Genomic DNA, 17,632 nt, shown 5'->3' with positions numbered 1-17,632 from the left:
AATCCCCGTGTTCTCATTGGCGTTTAGCTCAAAGCACCACAGTTAGCTTGGCTGTGTTGACTTAATCTTCTTTTGTTTGAGCGGAGCAGCTTTAATCCACTATGAACGATTTCTGGGGCTTAAATGACTGAATATCGGCCGTATGTGAGGACTTGATGTTCTTGTAGTAACTTTAGCATCACTGCTCTTGTTCCCGTGGTAGCAGATCTTTAGGGTTGCCTGGCAGAGGTCAGGGATTCCTAAAGATGGTCGCTGATACTCGCCCACGTGACGTAGTTCGATATGAGCCCCTCAGAATAGGGAAGCCGTCTGTCGATATTTATGTAAAGGAGAGAAACTTTGACATTATCACACTGCGGATGTCTGTTCTGCAGTCACTTGCAGTGTTCTCTGTGCAGCGGAGATAATGATGTTAGGGTGGAGAATGAAGTACATTTATCATTCACATTTGATATGGTTAATGCATTCAGACCTTTTCCAGTGGGACAACACATTTAGTGGATGTAGGAAGCTATCATTAGGGGTTACCATCATGCTATTTATAGGCCTGTTTTGCATTCAGGGTTAGTGGATGGAGCCGAATCCTTCAGCTAGTACACGCCTCACCACACTGCCTCCATACTCCTTCCTCCTTCGCCCCCGTGCTCCTCCTCAATCGATGGGTGACTGTAAGCTGTGTGCTCGGAGGTGTGTCTGCTTGTCTGCATGCTAATGGTGTTTTAGTAGCAGGCCAGCAGTGAGCTTATCTACACGAGAACGTGTGGGGGCTTGATGCCTGCAGTCAATAGCATGCTACATCAAGGTCCCACTGATTGCATAATAGTTATTCTTGGTCAATTTTGACAGACACTTGCACATTACCTTGTAACGCACTTGTTTTCAAGGAGTCTTCATGAGCCAAGTTGCCATGGTAACTGCTGAAAACTTTGTTGTGTTTGTAGTTTTCACAAGTCAGCCTGGATTCTGGCTTGTTAACACTGCTTAACACACTCAGATGTGATGTTTACTGGGGTTTTAATGATCTGGCCTGTAATTTGTTAATGGACTCAGAGCAAAAGGGAGGGGGGGGCAGCTCGGACTGTGAGATCCTTTATCGGCAGATTGTTCGCAGCGCAGAAAGAAAGATGGACTGTTTCCTGCTTTGCTTCCTGATGCTCTGAACACAGAGAGCATCTCACTGTTGCTGTTGTTGGCAACTGTCTCCAGGAAGTGTCTCCCTTCTTCTAGGCACTGCTCAGTTTTTCTGTTCTGCGTAAACAGCCTCTTTTATTCATTGTCTGGGCTGGGAGAAGGGAGGAGGAGGTGGGGAGGTGCTGTGGGGACATGAGGAGAGAGAGAGGTGAAGTCAGTATTCAGGAATGTGCCTGGGCAAGCCTCGCGTTGACAGAGCCCGGATGACTGGGAGGGAATCCTTGGCAGAGGGAAGCCGGGGAACCCCGTTCAACACCTCCATCTCTTTTCCTCGCTTTATCCCCCACCCTCGTGTCTGTCTCGTCCTTTCAGTCAGCCCGTCTTTGTCTCATGCAGTCGGGTCACAGCCAGCCTGTCTGCCATAAAAACATTATACAACCGGGGAGGCACAGTTATGGGGAAAGAGGCTTATGTCACACTGGTGGAGCATGGAAAACAGCAGAACCCACTTCTCCACATTTCTGCTGCTGGCAGAGTGCACTCAGAAAACCCTTCAGATGGCAGGTTAGAAAAGCTATTCACAGTGACTCATCAGCTATTAATACACAGTCTGAGGAGGGTGTTTTGTGGAGCAGAGAGAGCTGACCACAGTGTGAGGGTCAACCCCCGCAAGATGGTTGTTTTCTAATACAGAAATGCTAACAGATCAGCTGCAGGTTTGACCTTATCAAACCTTATCAAGTACACATTGAAGTGGTGGCCTGTGTGTAGTTTTATTGAAGTAAATAAAGCAGCCTTTTCATCTAATTTGGCATGCTCCCCGGTTGCTTTTAGCATCTCTTCTCCACCTGAAAACAGTTTATTTCGCTCTGCGCCAGCGACTGGAAGGAGTGCTGAGGCCTCGTGTCACGGCCTCTTTCCAGTTCCTCTCTACACATTAGACACACGTGTTGCACAGTGTGGTCAGAGCATGCAGAGAAACACGGGGTTTCCACTGCTTAAAGGAGAATGCTGCTATTATTGAGAGCTGCAGCCCACTGCCTTCTAAGTATAGCTGCTTTTCCACAGTCATTCTGTAATGAGGGCTGTAATTCAAGCTTTTACTTACTTTATATGCAGAAAAAGCTTCACTTAAAAGGAGTGGATTAAAGAACAATATTTTTTTGATTCCCTTAGTTGGTAAGAAAACACGCACACTTTCCTGGAAAGAATTCATAACTAATCCCGCCGAAGCAAACGCGTCCAGTGATCCATCCTCAGGTCGTTTGTTACGTCCGACCTGTTCAGTCGTAATTTTGCACTGGACCCGATATGGTCCCGACAAACACGGCGACTATGCTTTTGTCTCATTGTGGTGACACTGATCAACAGTGCTTGTCAATTGGAGCATTTTTAGAACATGACTGATGTGTTTTCTACTCTTGCCGCTGACTCATGTACGTGGGGGGATGTCGGAATGCTAAAAAACAAACAATTTCTCCTTTGAAATGTCGATTAAGCCTGAAAATGACAAGAAAATGTTACAGAACGGAGCAACATGCTGAAATTTTGGTGATTGTTTTTGTGGGATATTAGCTTGTGGATGAACAAAAGGGTTTGGTGCAGTAAACAGAATGTGCACCAATGCTGAGAGCAACCTGTTGCCTGGATAAACTAACACAGATTACCTTTATTATAAAGCTAATCTTATTTCTGAACTGAAGTGGCTCATTGCAATTATAACTAATCTATCCAATCACTCTGTCTAATCTAACTTGCACTTGCATCGGGACCTTTGCTGCCGCTCTCAGAAACAGCATGGAAGCTGCAGGGATTCATGAGGTTGGACGTTTAATTTAGAACAAAGTTAGTTAAAAAATTTAGTTTAGTTTTGAGCAAAAAAAGTGTCTCCCATATACGACTGTCAGCTTACTGAATAACCTGTTTGCAATCAGCAGTGACTTCATAATGAGGTCAGTCAGAGGTCGCCCGGGCCTTTAGAAATATCTGATTAATGCAACAGGCGGTGGGTTTCCAAAAAAATCTCAACTGAAGTTTTATAACTTGGCTTTTCAGTCTTAGTGAAGAAACGCTCGTCATGAAACATCTGTGAGGTGGCGAGACTGAGTGTGGTTAGCCGTTACATCACCACGAGCAGTCAAAGGTGATTGGTGGTCTGTGGTTCGCCGTGCAAAACATCCTGAGCTGCACTTCCATGAGTGGCTGATCCTAGAATTGGACTTGCTGGTCATCACAACAGTAGACGTGCGATTGCATCCTGTAGTCCTCGGCTTGGAAAAACAACGGCGTTGCTGTCCTGCCTCACTGCGCGGAGCGTTTAATCATCGTAACCAAGCGGAACAATTCAACACAGCAATTTGGGCGTGTCCGTGCATCTTAAAGTCACACTGAGGTAATCAAATGTATTAACTGCTCTCTTCTTGTTTTTCTCCTCCGCCTCGGCCCTGCCGATTCGACTCTTCTACGACCTGCACCGTGTGACATCCACAGAGCTCCCAGCTGAAGAAGGTAAATATTGATTTTTGCAATGAGCTGTGATCCTCCTCTCTTTGTGCTTAATGAAGTATCCTGAGCCTGGATCTTTTCTTTCTTTCTTGTTGTTGACTGAGGGGTAATCTTGGCAGTGTCCACTATAGCAGCTACCCACCCATGGACACACAACACTGTAGATACAGCATTGGTCTTGTTTTATCAGTATTAGAGAGCTAATGTCAACACGTCTTTCCAGCGAGAGCCTTCAACGTTAAATCAAGTGTGATGCATCGAGGTGTGTAATGTGTACTTAAACATTTCAGGCAAGTCCCTGTGGGAGTTGGTGGTGGAGCAGTTTGAAGACCTCTTGGTGAGGATCCTGCTGCTGGCTGCCTGCGTCTCCTTTGTAAGTACGACCCTGCTAATTAAAATGTGTCAGTCTCCATTTTCAGATGTACCCCTCTGGGATTTGAGACTGTCCAGGAAGTCGCCACCTAATAGACTGCACTGTTATTCCCCTGTTAGGATTCTGGTTACCCAGTTTGTGTGGAACGTGTCTGTTGCAGGCTTTTCCACCCAGTGCTGATATGCGTTCAGTGCAGTCTCCTTGCTTGTGCCAAACTGGAAACAAAACTCTCAATCAAAGCTCCCGTTCCCTCAGACTGTGACCCCGGTTGCAGTTTGAGGGAGGTGAAGGTCAGAGAGGGGTGGAGTGGTGCAATCCTCACTGCATAATAACTTTTTCCATCTATTACAGCACAGCACTGGTGACTTGGGATGGAATTGCTCTAGCTGTTTCTGAAAGTAGGAAAACGGCACAAAAACCGACCCAATCTATCTTTCACTGTTTCTTCTGTTAGTGACAAACCCGGAGTGCAGGCGTGGGCTTTGGTGCCATGACTCTGAAGCATGGCTTAAATTTCCTCATGCAAATCAGGCTTTCCTTACTTTTACCAGATTGTTTATAGTGGAACCTGTTCCACTGCTACACTACCCGAACACTTTACAGTGTCATCGTTGCCTGGAGTGGTGTCAGCTCAGAAACTCAAGTTTCCTTGTGACCTGATTCAACTTGAAATCCAAAGTCATCCAGCCCAGAGAGTTGACTTTATTAGAAGTCATATTTCACAGCTATTTTGCTGTTTTGTTGCTGTTTTGAATGTTTCCACTACAACCAGGGTGTGGCTGATTCTCAGTGGACTGAACTCTAATCTGGGACTTATTTGTCTGCTAATTTCAATATATTCAAATTGACAGTATTAGATTCCCTGGTTCCTTTCAATGACGCACCAGTGGGAAACTGGGCAAGTTGGGACATTTTATAAAATATGCTATTAATGTACAGCAAATAAATGAGGAACTGAATTCACAAACAGTTATGCACCAGCTTACAGTTACAGACTATGCAAAAGCCTCATTTCTTTGGATTGTGCTTGGAGAATGGGTGCAGCAGTTTATTGAACTGTGCAAACAGGCATGGAACAGCTGGAAAGTCAATATTTGGTGTGTGCGTCTTTATTCTTGAAAACAGCCTGAACTCTCTTGAAGTGTTCTTGTACTTTTCTCTGGGTCTCTTAAAGGCTCTTCTTTGGATCTCGGCTGCTTTTTCTTCTTTTCTCTGTCAAGATGAAAAATGAAAACTGCATCTGGATCAAACACCACTGCTGCCCCAAACCCTGACGCAGCCTCCACCATGTAGATATCGACTCGCTGTCGGACGATTGACATTGACGATGATTTCAGCCAAAAAAATGTAAACTTGGATCCGTGGCTCCATCAGACGTTGCCACTGATTCTCAGCTCAGTTCCTGTGTAACGTGGCATACCTCAGCCTTTTCCCCTTCCTTATAAAATGCTTCGTGACATCCACCCTTCCACTGATGCCGTTCCCGATGAGGCTTCAGTGAACAGTAGGTGGATCAACTGAAGGGCCAGATGCATTTTTCCTGTTTATCCATTTCTCAAGGACGTGACTTTCACATACTGTTCATCTGATGGATGTTAGGCAGAGAGATGTAGCCTGATATTAGGATACATCAAATGTGCGATTACGATGTTTCTGTGGAAGTTAAGAAAGTATTGTTTGATGCTTGCACACATCAGCATTTGTAAGTGGAAGTGAGCGAAGGTCATTTCCATCTTTCTTTTCCAGTGAGCTTCATTGTGTCAGTGATGACACACTTCCTGTTTTGCAGTGTGGGTGTATTGAAATGAGGTGCCAGCAGCACCACGGTAGTGTAATAGTAGTGACTCAGCATTATGTCACAGTGCCTGTCAGCACAAAGGCAGGTGGGGGCAAATTTAAAGTAAAAGCAGCAGATATCTGCTAAAGTAACTGAACCCTGTGACTCCTCAGGAGCTGCGCAGTACTGTCACACAACAAAGCTGAAAATGTTTTCTCCGTCTGGGCTGAGCTTTTTAACCAGCTGCCCGAAGCCCTGCTTTTCCACTATGCAACCACTTCAGTGTTTTCCATCCACCGTTTGCTCTTCCTGTCATGTGGAGAGCAGCTAGCGACGTGTGGGTCACGCATCACCAGGTTCCACACGGCTCCCGCGGCTCTCAGACACGCCCGGGCTCGTCTTGGAACATAAACGCATCCTGTTGATGATATCGCAATAATATAGTGATATGACATTTTTCTGTCGTGGACGGTACGACACGGCACAGCCCTCCCTGCCACCTCTTCTTTTGTCTTGCACTTACCTGGCACACTGCACAGCATGCCGAGGAAATTACTTTATTCCTGACTGGACTGAAAATGAGCGGAAAGGCAGACAGAGGAAACTATGAACGACCCTCAGACAATCTGTAGAAATGTTGCTCAAACAAAGTCTGGCTCATTGGAAGCACAATATAAAGAAAGGAGGTGACACACAGAAGGCCACACTGCACGACGTTCCATGAGTTCTCCTTTCTGATCAATATGATTTATGAATAAGGCTTTTCTGAAACTCTGTGGCATGTCGCTGTGTGTGTGGGATCTGAGGAACGCGAGCTGTATGTTGATGTTGGTGATGGAGCATAAATTTCCAAACCCATCAGTGAAACTGAGCTTAATTTTGTCTCAGACTGCCAAATGCATGCAGTGAAATTTCCACCAGAATCCCCCGATAAGTTCAAAAAGCCAAAGAAATCTCCAGCTTTTGAACTCCTGCTCGCTGTGAAGGTGGGCGTTGGGTACTCGGTCCGCTCTCTGAACGCGTCCTGGTTTTTTGAGCCATCCATACTCGGAGGACTGACATCGTTGCCCTCTGCTCTCCGCTCAGACAGGAGGGAGATTTACCGTCCCACACGATGGGGAATGATGAGCTATCGACCGAGCTCAGGCTGCCGTGACGTATACTCTGGCTCTTAATACTCTGCAGAGAAAATTGTCCTCTGTCTTTGATAAGTCCCATCAGATAATCGAAAAATAGATCCTCCTTACCCACTGCTCTGTCTGTGCTGCTCTCTGCTGCAGTCATTTTAGTTTCTACTCTCACCAGTGATAAAATAATGTGAAAACCGTTCTCTGTTCCACTGGGGTATCTTATCGTGTTATTATTTTATAATGAACCATAAAGGCACGATGTAGTACTGTCTAGAAACAAACTGGACATACAGTGCATGTGTAAAGACAGCTTTAGGCAAAAACCTGCGGCTCAGCTGTTGGGTGACTGTGCTTTTGCCACGATAAACTATATCTGGTAAAAAACGATCATAAATATCAGAGTGCAGGGATGTTTTTCATGCTTAAGCTGCCTGAAGCACACGGACGTGTCTTTAAAGACTAATAGAGACTGAGTGGTACTAAATGATGAGTTTTGTTTTTTCAAAGTTTCTACAAAGTTAAATATGTGTTTATTAGTGGATAATTGTTTCCCGTGGCCACTGATGTGAAGGGCAGCCTGTTTAAGAGTCTTTATAATTCTATAGTTTCAGCTGTTTGAATAATAATAATGAAAATTTCGCAGTTTGAGACAAAGATATAAACCATGTTCTAAGTCTGCATTTATCAGGGAGCCTGTCACTGGACGTCGTGTGATGTTGGTAGGCTTTTGTAAAATGTCACACAGGTAAATGAGCAAACTATGTTTTCATAAACACAGTTCAGTCGCAGATATGCTGTGGATACAACACTAGGTTAAAAAACACAGCTTTGACTTCATCCAGTTTGTTCTTTGTGATCATTGAAATTACTCAGTGATCTCATACTTTATTTATTGAGTTTTTATCACCCTTGCTTGTCATACTATCATAATTATGCTCTGGGCAAGGCAGCTACATGTTTTTGCCATTACTCGGTGTGCACAGCTTACCCTTCATTTGATGTAATCTTGGACTTGCAAAACCTGCAGAGTGGAGTGAAGACCACAGTCTTCTGAGAAATGCATATGAGAGTAATTACAATCATGAATCCACACAGATATTGCTTAAAAAAGTAAAGAAGACAGCTTTTTCTGCCGGGTGTGAGAAATATTAGCTTTTCCCGTGATTTCATTGCACTGTGCTGTACCTCGCTGTTGCAGTCATTTGCAGCTTCTAACTGCAGAGAAACAGGCTTGAACCCTCGGGCCATTTCCCAGCCTCTCTGCTTTCAGTGCCTCGGTTGTTAATAGTACAGGTGGTGAGCAGCCCTCTCCTTTCCTGACTTCAGATACACTGGAGGTCAGAATATTACTGCAGTCACATAAAATAAAAATACAGAGGAAATATCCTTACTTTTAGTATCATTAACTTTCATAAAAGGTTTTATGGCAGTGAGTTTGATGTGGCTTTGATGGGCATGTTTATTGAGTCTACAAGATTTTCAACTGCTTTCAAGAAAGTATCCTAGTCATGCCTGCAATGATTTTCCTAAATACTGCCTCTGACATCTGCTCTTCATACATCATAGTAATGAAAAAGACTCAAACACGCAAATTATTAAAAACCAAACTAAAGCTAAACTGAAACAAGAAAATCCACTCTGGAAACTCACGGATGCTAAGTCCATATGAAATGACATAAAAATACCGGAGGCTGAGTTACCACAAACTTAAGTGTCCACGTCGCAGACCTGCCTGCCCAGCGAGGTCCTTTATTGGCTGAGGGGTCAAAACTCATCATTTACACGTCAGACTGGCTCTGTAGCTGTGTATGTATTAGCCAAAATGAATGTTCAAACTGTTAATAAAAAGGATTGCCATGGCACAAAGTAAGTGAAGGATTGAAACAATTTGTAGCTCAAATAACTGGATAAAGTGAGCTAGTTGATAGCTGGTTAAAGTAATAAGCCAGTAGAAGATGATTAACTAGCTAAACTTTTAAGCTAATTAGCTAAATGTGAAACTCAAAGTAGCGGATAAATATTTTGAGCGGTGGTTTGGTCTATTTCAAAGACATGAGATTGAATTTCCAAGTTAGGAATCTCGTGTGAATGTAAACTTGCAGTGAGCGTGAGTTTATCTTGTAGGACTGTCTAAGGAACCTGAAACCAAAAGATGCTAAAGGCTACACAAGCTAACCTTTAAGTGATGACGCGATGAATCCTGCTTCCGGGCCCAAACTACTCTGCATTTATTAAGTCTGTTGTGTTTTTAACATGTTTTAATGCTTTGTATCTTGTTCTATTTAATCTCAACAAGCCCCTCAAAACAGGCAGTGATCACTGTCGGCCTCTCTCGGTTTTTATTACCGCTATTCATTTTAAAGCTCAATTTTTAAACCCTTACGATGTAACTCCAGCCCCTGCAGCAGTATATTAATGACTAACCTCGTATTGTGGATGGATTATCTCAGTTGTTCTCCTGACTGAAGTTTGGTCCGTTTACAGCATCCTGCCATGCGATTGCATTTGTCCCTGACCATCGGGAACCCCAACGTTAACTTTTATCCAGGGGAAAAAAGTTAGCGTTCATCCTCCAGCTTCACTTCGTTTATGCTAACATAGCTGTGTCGCTAGCGATCACCCAGCACATCATTATATACCAGCTAGCCCAACTTCAGTAACCCTACAAACGTCACTGCTGTTTAGTTTTCTGTCTTCATTTATGTTGGAAGTGACAGCAGAGCTGTACGTTTGAATTTTTCAGAAATCTCTCAGTCAGAACATGCTATATCATGTTTAGATGGAAGCTAGCGAGCTAACTTCCTGCTAACTTCTACCTCTGTTAAATGTAATAAATTCTGTTTTCATGGATGCCTGGATGTTAAACTTCATTGTTACACCTGGTAAAGCAGCAACGCTGATCATTTTATTAAAGAAGAAAGAATTTAGACCGTTTTTAACTCTCAGTGATGCTGCAGTGATGCTTGACTTATGGACCTGGAGTTTGGACCCGAAACGGCTAATGACGTCAGACTTAAAGACGGGATAGCACAGGCCCACTCAAACAGCGACAGCTGCTTTGTTCAAATACTGCTTCGTTTTATTTGTCCTGATTTTATGATTTCGTCGCACCGAGCTTCTTCTGAAAATGTATGCGAGCTAACATAGGTTTTAAAGAGTGCTAGTTTATTATGTTGGCTAAGCTAATTTGTACTGTATGTTCGTATAGGTGTTGGCTCTGTTTGAAGAAGGAGAGGAGACAACCACCGCCTTCGTAGAGCCGATTGTTATTCTTCTTATCCTCATCGCCAATGCTGTTATTGGGGTCTGGCAGGTGAGATGTGCTCTTCGTCCTGTGTCTCTTTTCAGAGTGTTCATTTGATTTGGTCTTCACACACACAGGCTAACAAAGGCTAGTAGTAGTTGATAAACATGCAGCTGTTGCAGAATTCACTTACTTTTATTTTTATATATATATCTGTGTGTGCGCTCTAATCAAACTGACACCATAGAGACACGTGTTAGCATCCAGATAGCACACTGCAGAGGGATCAGGCTGTTCATCAACATAAACAAACCACAGAGCCCATGCAAAACACCAACACATTAGGAGATATCATCTTTGCAATGAGCAGAGTTTGCTCACTGAATATGCAATTAACTTTTTTCTTTTCTTTTCCGTATCTCACAGGAACGGAATGCCGAGAATGCCATTGAGGCTCTGAAGGAGTACGAACCTGAGATGGGAAAGGTGTATCGCATGAACCGCAAGGCGGTCCAGAGGATCAAAGCCAGAGACATCGTCCCAGGAGATATAGTGGAGGTGGCAGGTTAGCGCGGCTGCACCCGGCCGAACTCTTACTGTCACTCACTCGGGCTAATTTATGCTTGGCTTGTCTCACCTAGCTGCTTTTATGCTCTCCTTAACACATTCGCACACACAGACGCACACTCGCACAACCTTTGTGAGCGTGGAAACACTCAATGCAGATTACATAAGAGTCTTTTCTCTGGATGTGGAGGTGCCAGGGCTGCTGTCCAGTGTCTGTTTGTGTGTGCATGTGTTTGGTTCTTTGCAAGTGGCTGTGGTCACTCCTTATATTTAAGGCCCAGTTGAATTTTCCACAGCTTTCCGCTTCCCCTTTGCTTTCCATGCTCTCAGTCTCACCACCTGGAGGCTGCCTGATGTTTGTCAGCTCCTCGCTTACACACAATATTCCCCTGCTGTAAACTCGCCCATGTGTGGGCAGCCTCTGATTAAAAATAGCCGCATTGTCGCTCTGCCTCCCAAACATCTGTGTATGCCAGAGCTGAACTGCAAACGCAGGATGGAGGAGACCGCTTTGCCACCGACGTGGCCGTTTTGGGTCGGAGGGGGGTAGTGGTGGTAATCCTGAGCTTTGCGTGACTGGCGATTTGTCTCAGGCGGCTCGGAGCAATGTGTGGGAAAGGAGGGAGCTGGCAGCCTTCATTCAGAAGCGCAGAGAGATTATACGTGCCGCGCTGGTGGCAGCGAAGCCTCGGATTTCAACACGAGGTTGTAAAACTGAGACGAAATCAATCATCCGTTTGCTTAACTGTCACCCACAGCCATAATACAGTTCACATTCTCTTTAAACAAATGTTCTCTTTCTTTGCCGCGTCTTATTTACTGGTTGCACTTATTTAGCGTGCTGCTTTTGTAACTCATAGCAGTTGCTTGGAATTTGGGCTTGTTGCAGCCAGACGCAGGCAAGCCCACACAGGTAGCAAGGACCGAAATGACTCCGCTTAGCTCCCGCCTACCGCCACTACCATCACCGTCACTGTCAACACCAACAGTGTCGCCATGACAACCCCCCCGCTCAGTTCCACTCATCTCCACGGTGCTCAAGTTCACAAGAGCTTGAGGTTTTTGAGGTTTTAATGACACCTGTTGATGACAGCGTGAAGCAGGGAGAGATGTGACTCCCATCTGCTGTTTGAATAAAGCCTCTGATATTATTGCTGAGTGTCAGCAGCTCCCATAAAGGGGGGGGGGGGGGGCACGCAGCGACTCAGGGGCTTGTTTCATTGTTGTTGTTTGTTTTAATCGTCTGTGTTATCTGTACTATTTTTAGGCTGACTGTTTAGTAACTGCAAACAAACACGGTGGACAAAAACGTTTTTCTTTAATTGTCGGCGGGTCAAATAAAATCAAATGTGCTCTGACGAACTCTGATGTTCTGGTGAGTGAAGGCGCCTACAGTAAGGGCGGCGCCTGTGAGTGTTTCGTTACAGATGTGCCCCAAAGCACGTCAGCTGATTGGATAAAGAGACGGACGCGTACATAAAGTGTCTGATCTAAACACATAGAAGTTTATAGGGAAAATTCAAATATATGTTTAAGAACCATATAAGGTTTAAAATGTTCACTGGTTACAGTAACTTGTCTCAAGTATCAAATACATTCCCAGAGCACTGGTTAACTGGGTGTAACTAGTGGTTTGTTAAACATACACATTCATACATTCAGTGCTTTGTTTTCTTTGACATAATGTTGTTGCTAGGCAGCTGAGGTAGGCAGGGCAGCACGCTCTCTGTAGAAAGGATGCTTGTTGGGGATCGCACCAAAGGAAGCGTGTCGGGATATTTCATCCCGTTCTCCAGTGATTTTTCTCAGGCTTTCCTGGACTTTGTATCAGCCAGCGGTTATTCCATGCTAACTTAATGCGAGGGGCTGAAGTAAACTGTATGAAGGTATTGGAAAAAGACGCTGTAGACCACAAGTGCCTTTAAGGAGAGAAAAGAGCATAAATATATTTACTCAGGTTTCCACCGCCGGTGCCCGCCTGCCCTCTTGCTCCCTGCTGCCAGTGCCAGCCACGGTTACAGCACATTTGTGATTTGCGCCTCCACTGGAACTTTCCTCTTTCTTTGACTTAACTGCCGCGGTCAGGTTGTCAGGAACTCCAGGATTTACAGAGAACCCGAAGAAAAGGAAACCTGCAACGAGCCATTCCCAGTAACAAGTCACGGTTATCCTGCATGTCACCAGGATGTTATGCAAGAACACCGCCTCAGAGCTGCATGTGTTGGATTCAGATTTATTAAGACGGCTAACGATAAAAGCCAGACAAAAATCAGATTTTTATAATATATAAAAGCTGTATTAGGATTTACATTTCCCTTCTAGCACATGGAAAGTGTCTGTGGGAGGCTGTGGCAGTGAGGGGAGCAGGAGTCTGTGGGTGGGCGTTTGAAAAGTCTCTCTTTTCCTGCCCTCGGCCACCTATAGCCCCCAGCCATCTCCCACACAAACACAACAACACACACGCTCTCCCACTCGTGTTCTCTCTGAGCCGTGTCGGAGGTGGAGAAAGGTATCTCCGTCCCATCGAGACGAAGGCCATCACCTCAGGTGTCAGAGCGCTGAACAAATGTCATGAAGAGATGATGGAAAAAAGCTCCAGAATTGCGAGACCACTCTCACGTGTAAGCGTGCTCGTACAACAGCCGAGCCGCTGCCTGGCGAAGAAAAGCAGGAGTCCTCTGTTTTGGTGCCGTTACCGTTGCGAAGTCGTGATAGCTGAGCACTCTGAGCTGGCATTAATGAGTCGCTTATTACACAAAGTAATGAGCAGCTCCTTCTCTTCTTCTCTCCTGCTGGAAAGAAACAACTGAAGAATATTACATCTGTCTGGAGTATTTGGAGCAGCTTCCCACTCCTCGGCCCTGAGATCATTGTCACTGACTGCATCAGACGATCCATTAATCACAAGTCTGCCCTGTTATTATGAAAATATTTCCATTAAATGTTCATTGTCAGGCCCTGACACAGAGGAAGTAATAACCATTTTGTTTTGAATTATGAGTTTAATATGCAGGCTTAATAAGCAGACTCAAGACCGTTGGAGATGGAATTAATTTGAGCCTTTAACGCAGGGTTCACGTGTGGTTTGTGTTAGAGGAACAGAGAGGACACAGAAGGAAATAATCAATCATTTTAAAACGGCAGCGCGACTCCATCAAGGTTGTATCGAGCTGTTGTTTACCTGCGGCTGCAGCCCGAGCCTGGACCGAACCCACCGATGCTTCAGGATTTATTGTTTCAGCACGGACGTTAAATAGCGACGTAACTGAGTGTCCAACTGCAAAACACCGAAATGAGCAGAACTTGTTACCTGTTGTCTGTTTAACTGGTAAATGAATGGCTTCTCATGTGGTGCTTTTGCACTCTGAGCACTCAGTGCTTTATGCAACGTGCTCATTCAGCACTTTTTTCTACATAAGTGCTTCCTGTCTAACATTCACACACATCCCAGCTCCTCGGGAGCATCTTGGCCATCTTTCCACTAAGATGCTAATATTTGTCCTGCAGACCGGATCGAATCACCGACCTTCTGATTAGCAGATGACGCGCTCTACCTCCCGAGCTGCAGCTGCCCCTACACCCTTTACTGACGTGTGTGTATTTGTACAGTACTAATACTGCATCGATTATAGTCGTCTGAGGATTAAGGCTCCCTCGAACTGTCTTTCTGTGATGGGAGCAGAATGTGAATCATTTTCAGGAGAACACGAGCAGATCAAGGTTTTCAAATAGTTAGAGAAATGATCATTGAGCTGTCTACAGGTGCTCTTTCACACGCTGTCATACAGGCACGTTTTTAACCCCTAACTGCTTTCTATAACCCGGTCACACACATTAACAGTGAATCGGTCGTCGCCTGATTAGCAGGTGACCCGCTCTGAGCTGCAGCCACCCCTAACTTCAGTTATCTGTAACTCCTGATGGAGTGATGCAGAAGTGCTAACACAGGAAGTCGCTGTCTAAATGTAGCCCAACAGAGCTGCTTGCTTTTTTACATTTGATTTTAAATCTCTTAATGTTTTTCTTTTAGTTGGTGACAAGGTGCCTGCTGACATCAGAGTGACCTCGATAAAGTCCACCACCCTGCGCGTGGACCAGTCCATTCTCACAGGTATTTATTACATCTCACCAGAAGCTCCTCTCCATGGCTTCCCAATAACTGGTTGCAACCAAAATTTCCGTTGATGTTTTTCTCCTCACTGTGTTTGCTTTGAAACACGGTCTGATAATCACCTGCTACACCTCCAACCGTCTCGATTTGTTTTCTGTAGGAGAGTCTGTGTCTGTCATCAAACACACCGACCCTGTTCCTGACCCTCGAGCCGTCAACCAGGACAAAAAGAACATGTTGTTTTCTGTAAGAACCCCGACTCGTGCTTATCTTCAGCTTTCAAATCAAAAACTCATGTTGTCACAGACAAAGCTACATTAGTCCTTACATTTGGTCACGTAGTCAAATGCAGTAATGGCAACTATCACATTCTTTCACTTGTCTCGTGGCCAAACTCGGCCATGTTGCTGTTTGTGAGCTGGTATCGGAGTTTTCTCCCAGATGACGGCGGATTTGTGCTGATTTCCCTGTGCGTATGTCTCTGTCCTTCTCTCAGGGCACAAACATTGCTGCCGGTCGTGCCATAGGTGTCGTCGTTGCTACGGGTGTCTCGACAGAGATCGGGAAGATCCGTAATCAGATGGCGTCGACGGAGCAAGAGAAGACACCGCTGCAGCAGAAGCTGGACGAGTTTGGCCAGCAGCTCTCAAAGGTCATCTCCCTGATCTGCGTGGCTGTGTGGGTCATCAACATCGGCCACTTCGGAGACCCGGTCCACGGGGGCTCCTGGGTTCGAGGGGCCATCTATTACTTTAAAATTGCCGTGGCCCTGGCAGTGGCCGCCATCCCCGAGGGCCTGCCGGCCGTCATCACCACCTGCCTGGCCCTCGGCACGCGTCGCATGGCCAAGAAGAACGCCATCGTCCGGAGCCTGCCGTCTGTGGAGACCCTGGGCTGTACCTCCGTTATCTGCTCTGACAAGACGGGCACCCTCACCACCAACCAGATGTCTGTGTGCAGAGTAAGTGACAAACAGTCCTCCTTTGCTTCAGGCTACCAGGTTTACGCCGAGCACTGAGGCATGCTGTCGAATACTGCAGAAGGAAATGAAAATCTTCTGTGACGATATTGCTTCTGACTGAGATTTCTTAAACTCAGCCAAAGCAGAGTAATTAATTTCCACCTTCTATCATAGTGCCCGGCACTTCTGGGTCTTCCCTCTCAAAAAAAAGTTTTCCAGGTGAATACTTTGTGGGATTGTTGCTGCCAGTCTGTGCAACCCTGATCTTTTTGTCTCTTTCCCCCTCTGAGGTTTTCTTTTCATGCACGTGGAACTTAAAGAATGCTGAGAAATCCCTGTGGTGCCGTAATGTTTGCCTCCGTTTGGCAGATTCGAGATAGCAGCTGGCAGGAGCAGCACAGGCTGGCATGACCTAGCAGCACCAGCGCGGGCTGTTAGCGCTCGCATGAGCAGTGACGGGTTCCAGGACGTCACCTGAACAAACACAAGGCCCTGAACCTTTCTCTAGCTTTCAGTATACGTGATAAACACTGAAAGATTTTATCCACTGTTCACAATTCACAAGTACTTGTATGGTGCACAGCCTCACCCTTCCCTTTGTCTGTTAGCGTGTGTGTGTCGCTTGCTAACAGACTTTGCTGTAAGCGCAGAGTAAATACCAACACTGCTGTTTGACTTGGCTCCTGGTTCGAGCTCTGCACACATGCACACCCTAATCTCAGTTAACACCTCTTGTCCTCACGATCTCCCATCTCACCACAATGATGACCTTCGTTAGTCGAGCAGGGCAGCATCAAAACCCCGTTTAGACGAGATATTGTTGGCCGCTTATTGGTTTCCCAAAGAGGAATTGATTGTATTGATCAAAAATTATGCTCTAATTAACCAGTTACTTTTATATATCTTGGGAAAAAAGCTTAATGGTGTCCTAAGAATAATGCAACAGGCAAATAAGAACAAAAATTAAGGGAACCCACAGACACTGGTGGATAGTCAGGTTGGACCCACGGAGGTCCACGTCGGGACAAGAAGAGCTTGGCTCTTTATGCTAGCTGGAGATGCTATCGATCAATAAGATGCACTCCTGAAATGCTGCTCTATAAATATCCCAACAGGATGACTTCCTATAGGCAGGAAATGGAAAAGCAACAGTAGCTGCTGTATAATCGGTGTCTCTGTGAATTCCTTTCGACTTCAAAATGGCTTCAGAGCCGACTCTCTGTTCTTGTCGTACGAACGCTCGCCCCTCCTTTCTCCACGAGTCGACGTGGAGCGTCTGAGTGATTAATGCGTAGCTGCAGGGAGTTCCCTCTGGCAGCAGGGACATGGAGGAGTGATCTCACCACAACCCTGAAATGCTCTCAGGCAGGCAGACGTTGGTAAATATTGACCTTCTGCTTCCACCTATACTCCCCAGCTTGCTGCTCTCTGCCGTGAGATAAGGAGCATACACATTTGTGTTGTTGCAAAGATGAATCAAGCTTCCGCTTTGCAGGGTTTTTTTTCTTGCACCACTTGTTTCCTGGTAATAGGTCCGCTTCATATTTAGCTTCACTTTCCCCCCTTCGTGGTGCTTGTATGCTGAACCAAGACTGCCGCAGTCTGTTTTTTTTATGCTTTCTGTGCGTCACCATTTATACTCTGATGTTTGCTCAGGCGTATCCATCTGTGCTTATTCCTGTACTGGTCTCCAGCCAGTGGCCCTGATAATGCCATGTGTCTCCCTGGCCTCGGGGGTATCCCCATATCAGCAGGATTTCCAGGGATTCCCCTCTGAATGCTGACGTTATACCTCTGTTTTCCCTCCTCTCTCTCACACTCTGACCGGCACGC

General features: G+C 45.5%; 1 protein-coding gene across 2 annotated transcripts in view; it reads left to right on the top strand.

Annotated features, from left to right (window-relative positions):
* Window positions 1–17,632, top strand: part of atp2a3 (ATPase sarcoplasmic/endoplasmic reticulum Ca2+ transporting 3) — a 44,862-nt gene that overhangs the window by 6,444 nt on the left and 20,786 nt on the right. For both annotated transcript variants that reach the window (XM_084941390.1, XM_084941391.1), the window contains exons 2-8: window positions 3,622–3,639; window positions 3,927–4,009; window positions 10,125–10,229; window positions 10,587–10,725; window positions 14,758–14,838; window positions 14,999–15,084; window positions 15,335–15,799. In XM_084941390.1, coding sequence (XP_084797516.1) covers window positions 3,622–3,639; window positions 3,927–4,009; window positions 10,125–10,229; window positions 10,587–10,725; window positions 14,758–14,838; window positions 14,999–15,084; window positions 15,335–15,799 — 977 coding nt within the window. The remainder of the gene's footprint in view (window positions 1–3,621; window positions 3,640–3,926; window positions 4,010–10,124; window positions 10,230–10,586; window positions 10,726–14,757; window positions 14,839–14,998; window positions 15,085–15,334; window positions 15,800–17,632) is intronic.

Source organism: Perissodus microlepis, chromosome 10 (genome assembly GCF_051167445.1).
Source record: "Perissodus microlepis isolate ML-2025 ecotype Zambia chromosome 10, ASM5116744v1, whole genome shotgun sequence".
In the NCBI taxonomy this organism is placed as follows: domain Eukaryota; kingdom Metazoa; phylum Chordata; class Actinopteri; order Cichliformes; family Cichlidae; genus Perissodus; species Perissodus microlepis.
Note: the sequence above shows the minus strand (reverse complement) of the source record. Positions and strands in the feature narration are given on the sequence as shown.